The sequence below is a fragment of the Cucurbita pepo genome, chromosome LG14, assembly GCF_002806865.2.
Source record: "Cucurbita pepo subsp. pepo cultivar mu-cu-16 chromosome LG14, ASM280686v2, whole genome shotgun sequence".
Classification (NCBI taxonomy): Eukaryota; Viridiplantae; Streptophyta; class Magnoliopsida; order Cucurbitales; family Cucurbitaceae; genus Cucurbita; species Cucurbita pepo.
In genome coordinates this window covers 8,686,024-8,692,506 of record NC_036651.1, presented here as the reverse complement: position 1 = coordinate 8,692,506, position 6,483 = coordinate 8,686,024, and the positions used below count along the sequence as shown (strand labels likewise).

The 6,483-nt window shown below is 36.0% G+C and overlaps 1 protein-coding gene across 1 annotated transcript in view; it reads left to right on the top strand.

The window, feature by feature from the left end:
* The window catches only part of LOC111810048 (vacuolar protein sorting-associated protein 35A-like), a 12,136-nt gene extending 6,627 nt beyond the window's left edge, over positions 1-5,509 (top strand). The window contains exons 10-21 of the mRNA XM_023696586.1: positions 297-413; positions 933-1,172; positions 1,245-1,310; positions 1,495-1,584; positions 2,701-2,790; positions 3,216-3,305; positions 3,590-3,658; positions 3,739-3,819; positions 3,903-4,010; positions 4,451-4,554; positions 4,685-4,798; positions 4,891-5,509. Coding sequence (XP_023552354.1) covers positions 297-413; positions 933-1,172; positions 1,245-1,310; positions 1,495-1,584; positions 2,701-2,790; positions 3,216-3,305; positions 3,590-3,658; positions 3,739-3,819; positions 3,903-4,010; positions 4,451-4,554; positions 4,685-4,798; positions 4,891-5,101 — 1,380 coding nt within the window. The 3' untranslated portion in view covers positions 5,102-5,509. The remainder of the gene's footprint in view (positions 1-296; positions 414-932; positions 1,173-1,244; positions 1,311-1,494; positions 1,585-2,700; positions 2,791-3,215; positions 3,306-3,589; positions 3,659-3,738; positions 3,820-3,902; positions 4,011-4,450; positions 4,555-4,684; positions 4,799-4,890) is intronic.
* The last annotated feature ends 974 nt before the right edge of the window (positions 5,510-6,483 follow it).

Sequence of the window (6,483 nt, the reverse complement as noted above, 5' to 3'; positions counted from 1 at the left end):
GGGGGGGGGGGGGAAAGATATTGCTTCATGACATTGACATCTTTTAGGTTGGCGATTTAGTTGATATTTTACTTTATTTCTTCTATATGTGATATCCTCAGTTTCTTCTTTTGTTTTTTCTTTCCCCTTTCAAATAAATTTTATTGTCATCTCTATCATTTTACTTAGAGACCTGTTTTTTGGAGGTCGTAAAATAGTATCTTAAGTTTGTCTCTGAAAAATAGTCTATAGTTCATAATTTTCTTAAGATCACTTAATTAGTTAAATTTGATATATGTGCAATATTCACTTTGCAGGTGATAGAAGCACAGGCTGATATGCCTACAGTGGGAGTTGTAACCTTATACTCGGCACTTCTCACATTTACACTTCATGTTCATCCAGATCGTCTTGACTATGCAGATCTTGTTTTGGTAATATTTGATTTTTAAATGTTTCGATGTAAAGCCTGCTATTTTGTGAAAAGATAATCGAAATTGCCACCCACTTCAAAATTAATCACAACTATTCTATATCAATCATCTGAATGTAGCTAAGGCAATGGATTAAAAAATAAATTGCTTTTTTGAAGTTTTTAATCCATGTAATTCTAGAAACTAGGGATCTGTTTGGAAGTTGGTTNAAAAAAAAAAAAAAAAAAAAAAAAGAAAAAGAAAAAAAGAAACTAGTAAAAACATGCTGAAACAATTGTTCTCGACAAGTTGCTTTCTATTAATTTATTAAAGTTACAGACTTGTATGTTTACAAATACAGTCACCTATCCTCTCAACCTCATAAGCCTTTTGATCACACCTCTACAGAATGGCTGTTTGAAACTGTGCTGTAAAGTGAACGGCTAAACCCTGGATTTTCTGGCAATCAAATTTCCTAGCTGAACTTTCTTGCAGGATGACTTTCATAATAATAAGTTAGGGTTATCATCTGTTTTTCAGGGAGCATGTGTGAAGAAACTCTCTGGTAAAGGGAAAATTGAAGACAGCAAGGCAACAAAGCAGATTGTTGCCCTTTTGAGTGCGCCATTGGAAAAATATAATGACATTGTCACTACATTGAAGCTATCAAACTATTCACATGTCATGGAGTACCTTGATGGTGAAACGATCAAAGTGATGGCAACAGTTATTGTACAAAGCATAACGAAGAATAAAACTCAAATATCTACTGCCGAAAATGTACGCGCCCTTTTGTTGTTTTGTCCTTAATATTAATTATGCTTTCTAGTTATATGGGTTACTTTTATGTAGGTTGAGGCATTATTTGAATTGATAAGAGGGCTTATCAAGGATTTAGATGGGTCTCCTCCTGATGAGGTTCTCTTTCTCTCTCTTTCCTTTTCTGGAAACCCTTGTTTCTTATAATGGTTTATACCTTTATTTAGATAATCTTAAATCCTTTTCGCTATCGTTCTTTTCTTTTTCTTAAATTTAAGCCAAAATGTTTCATGGTTAGGTTGTTTTATCTATTCCTTTTTCCTCCTCCACTTCAATTCTTTAGGTTGATGAAGATGATTTCAAGGAGGAGCAAAGTTCTGTTGCTCGTCTTATTCAGATGTTGTATAATGACGACCCAGATGAAATGTTTAAGGTACTGGGGTGCTATAGATTATTTATACAAGTTTTATCTCATGGATATGTGAATACATCTTCAATCTTATCTCTGGAAGGCATTTATAGAGCTTGATAAAAGGCAATGAACAGCTTTAGTTGAATACGGGATCAGTGTTCTATTATTTTTTTTTTTTGAATGAGATATACTGCATACTTGATTGGTATTGTCGAATCATTTGGGTAACATATGAATGAAGCTTATATGGTGGTACTGTGCTTCCTACAGAATGAATTTCCTATATTGAAACAATTCTCTTTGCATTGTCAGAATGCAATCCTAATCTTTATCAACTGATCGAGGCATTTGATTTATTTATTTGTTTGGTGGCCATCCTAGCAATATTTCAATTTGGGTCATCTTTTATTGACTTTTCATTTGTCGTCTACTCTTTGAAGTTCATGACACTATTGTTTGGTTATATTGACGTGGCTTGATCGTCATCATGCCATCACTGGTGGTGGTCGTCGTTCACTTTGTTACGTAGTTGTACTCCTTAGTTCCCCAGAAGTTTCAGTTATTACTTAGAATTATTGTTGCCTTGGGAAGAGGTTTGGTCTTGTATCTAATTCACCCTTGGGTACCATTCGTTGGACCATTAGTCACATTACTTTGTAGTGTAGATGGTAGATAGATGGGCAAGTTCATCTAGCTGTTGTTTTGAGGTCCATTCTTTTGCTGATGACTTGTTATCGTCAATGGTAGTAGTAGTGTGGCTTTGAGGACCACTTTGAGTTGGCTGTGGGTCCATATGGTATTATTTGGCATGTCATCTTCTCTCATTAGAAACTGTGAGGGTGGATTTGACTTGATATCGATCCATTTATAAAATTCTATCCTGAGCACCAAACTAAGGTTGATGTCTAACTTCTACGTTTAACATCTTGAGCCAACTTACACTATGGGGTTGGCTAACCAATTGGTAGCCGCCGTCCATAGCTTGATTTATTCATCCTTCGGGATGAAGAAAAGCTGAATAATTATTAGTAGCAGCATACTTTGTAAGATCATTTTAAGAGGGTGTTCTCTGGTTTCTTCTGGATGGGTGATGTTCACGAGGAAACCTAACCTGTACTGTACTCTAATTAATTGCAGATAATCTGTACTGTCAAGAAGCATATCCTGACTGGAGGAATAAAGCGTCTGCCATTTACCGTTCCTGCCCTTGTTTTTTCATCTCTCAAGGTTTGTCTCTCTTGATTTCTACTCTTTTGTCGATTCTTTTTTTATTCTTAAAATAACGTTTTATTGTTGCAACTTATAACTATGAGTTTATTGTTGTTTTAATAATATGAGATCAGTTACTGTGAGTATTAAAGCTTTTTCATAGTAGTTGGTGTCATAAACTTGTCCTTTTGAGCTACTGGAGTAAGTGGGTTTTTGTCCCGTCCAATATAGTGGAGGTTTTGAAGTGTTCGAGTATTGAAGACCTCATCCCTGACAATCACTAGGTGTGAAGATCGAGAAGAAAATCGCTGGAGTGAATCATAAAAAGATTATTTATTTATGGGTTAAGTAGGAATGATTATGACAGTGATGATTGCTATGGTCTCGTTAGGTGATATTATGTTTTGGAAATGTAGTAACTGTGAATTTCTTATTAATTGCAGTTGGTTAGGCAATTGCAAGGCCAGGAAGAAAATCCTTTTGGAGATGAGACAGCAACTAACCCAAAGAAAATTTTTCAGCTATTAACTCAGGTACTACCTAAATGGAGTGGGAGATTGTATTCCTTGTGTAAGCATGGTGTCCATCCTTCAAGATTGTTTTAACTGCAATATATAGTCGGTTGCAATTGCAAATGTGTCTGCATTGTCAAATCGTGATTAACTTGTAGGTTCTTTTCTCTAAATATGTTTGTTCCTCTAGCTTGCTTTTCTGTGGCCCTAATATGTTACCGATGGATTATGCATGTTTCAAAGAACTTGTATAATCTTGTTCATATTGAATTGATTATTTGTAATGTTCCAATGTGTTGCCTCAGACCATTGAGATCCTTTCAAGTGTTCCAGCCCCAGAATTGGCGTTTCGGTTGTATCTACAATGTGCTGAGGTATGCCAAGAAATTTGGTTTGTAATTTGGAATATTATGATATGTAGCTGTAATTTTTAATGCGTATTGTAATTGATCAGGCTGCAAATGATTGTGATTTAGAACCTGTTGCTTACGAATTTTTTACCCAAGCATACATTCTTTATGAAGAAGAAATTTCAGTAAGTTGGATACTTTGTGCTCGTGTTAATTGTTTCTTCTATCACTAAGGTTTGTCGCTTATGATGTCGTGCAACTTTTACAGGATTCAAAAGCTCAAGTTACTGCATTACATTTAATAATAGGCACTCTTCAGAAGATGCACGTTTTTGGCGTTGAAAACAGGGATACTTTAACCCACAAAGCCACTGGGGTACTTTCTACGAAGTCCTGGCATTATATTGTTTGTATTCGACTATGGAATATGAATATGAATATGAATCTGCATCTGAATCTAATAGTACTATTACTTTTTAGTTTGGATACAAAAAATGCAGGACATGTCAGACATTTATTGGAATGTCAAGGATTAGAGAAGTAAATTAGAAAAAGAAAAAAGATAGAATGTTGCATTGTTTTGCGAGTGCGTTTTTTGTTCTTATGATTGCAACCTCTTCTTAAGTCTCTACATTGCAAACCTTTGAAATGAAAATGCTTGTATGTCCATATGCTTACACATACTCTATTTTGACTCTTTATTTTCACGTCCTTTTCATGTTTATACTATATCTGTCTGCGAGATGGCATGTGAGCGGCTTCATAAATATGAATATTTTTTGGCGAAGACCCTAACAAAGCTACCTTATGGTGCAGTACTCCGCAAAGCTTTTAAAAAAGTCTGATCAATGCCGAGCTGTTTATGCTTGCTCGCATCTCTTCTGGCTTGATGATCATGATAATATGAAGGATGGTGAGAGGTGAGTTACTAACTTACAGCAAGTTTTTGTTAATGGTTTTATGCGTGTTTGTTGGTTGTGGATTTTATAGCTAGGCACTTCCTATAATGAACTTTCAAAATATTGAACTTTTTTTCTCCTGATGAACCAGGGTGATGCTTTGCCTAAAGCGTGCATTAAGAATAGCAAATGCTGCTCAGCAAATGTCGAATGCAACAAGGGGTAGCACCGGGCCAGTGTCGCTTTTCATTGAGATACTGAACAAGTAATTTCTGTATTCTGAGATTGTTCTGAGCCTTGTAAAAGCGTATGATTTTCTCCTGGTAGATGGATCATTTTTGTTTCTTGCGCTCGCAGATACTTGTATTTTTTCGAGAAGGGCAACCCGCAGATCACGGTAGCTACCATCCAGGGCCTAATTGAATTGATCACAACTGAAATGCAAAGCGACAGTACTAGTCCAGATTCATCGGCCGATGCATTCTTTGCCAGCACGCTCCGGTACATTGAGTTCCAAAAGCAGAAAGGTGGTGCAGTGGGTGAGAAATATGAGCCCATAAAAGTGTAGTAACTTAAATTGGATGCATAGTTGATTGTTGCCGAGATCGACGGTATTACGACCAGTTTCTCACCATATATATAGGTTGAGGGTTAATTCAGTCTGTTTTTTTTTAATCTGAAGGAACCAGTTAGCTGGATTCTGCTCGTTCGGTTTCCAGTTAGCGTCTTGCTTCTTTGTTACACTAAATGTCCCAAGATTCTAGTTAAAGAGTAAAAGCTTCCCTGTTCTGTAGGATGTGAGACAATAGTAAAAAATGACTTTCATCACTTCTCTATTCTGTAATGTGAGACTGATATACACTTGGCGTGCTCGTCCAACCCGTAGAGGCATTTGTGCATATTTTTGAACTAAGCTTCAGTTTCGACTTATGTCGAACAGCAACAATAAATTCCAGACTGGTCTACGTTTTGGAAATCTTGCATTCCTGAAATTATAATGTCTTTTGATGCACCATTATTGATGCACCATTATTGATGCTGGTTTTCCCTTGTACTTGCCTTTCCATTTGCAGTTGACTAGTCTTTGATGAGCTATGCCCTCCATATTTGTCTTGAAATAGAGTTTTTCGTTGGTCTTAGATTAGCTTTAGGTTTATCTAATGAATCTTATTGAACGAACTTATATCATCACAAGCAAATCTAATTACTTTAATTTATAGAACATCAAAGGCACTATACATTTGGATTCGATCCGCTTATGCGGTGAGATTTCACATCGATTAGAAATAGATATAAGTGCCAATGAGAACGTTGAGCCTTGAAAAGGGATGACTCAGTCTTCTTTTTTTCATGCTTCATGTGAGATCCTACATCCATTAGAGGGGAATGAGTGTCAGCTAGAGATCCTACATCGATTAGAGGGGAATGAGTGCCGGCTAGAGATCCTACATCGATTAGAGGGGAATGAGTGCCAGCTAGAAATCCTACATCGATTAGAGGGGAATGAGTGCTAGCTAGGTCCGTTTCCACCAATAAAGAATGCTCCGTTTCCACCAATCTCTAGCATATGCATTTTAAACCTTACTATTTTCACAAGATTACACTTCACTTTACTTATTCACTTTTTGAAACTTGGACTTCATATAACTTACTACTTTTCACAAGATTACACTTCACTTATTCACGTTTTGAAACTTGGACTTCATATACGCCTTTGATCCAGTAACATTTAAGTTCAGCGGGGTTTGTAACCAAATTTAGAAGAAACATACCAAATATGCAACTGAAATGTTGAATTCTTTTTCAAGTTCAAATTGATGGAACTAAAATATTGTCATTTCATCAAACCTTGTATATAATCTCATTCATTGCTTTAATTGAATAACTATCTTAAAAGCATTAAGCATGCGAGGAAGGTTTTGATAACTATTGTAAAAAAAAAAACAAGAA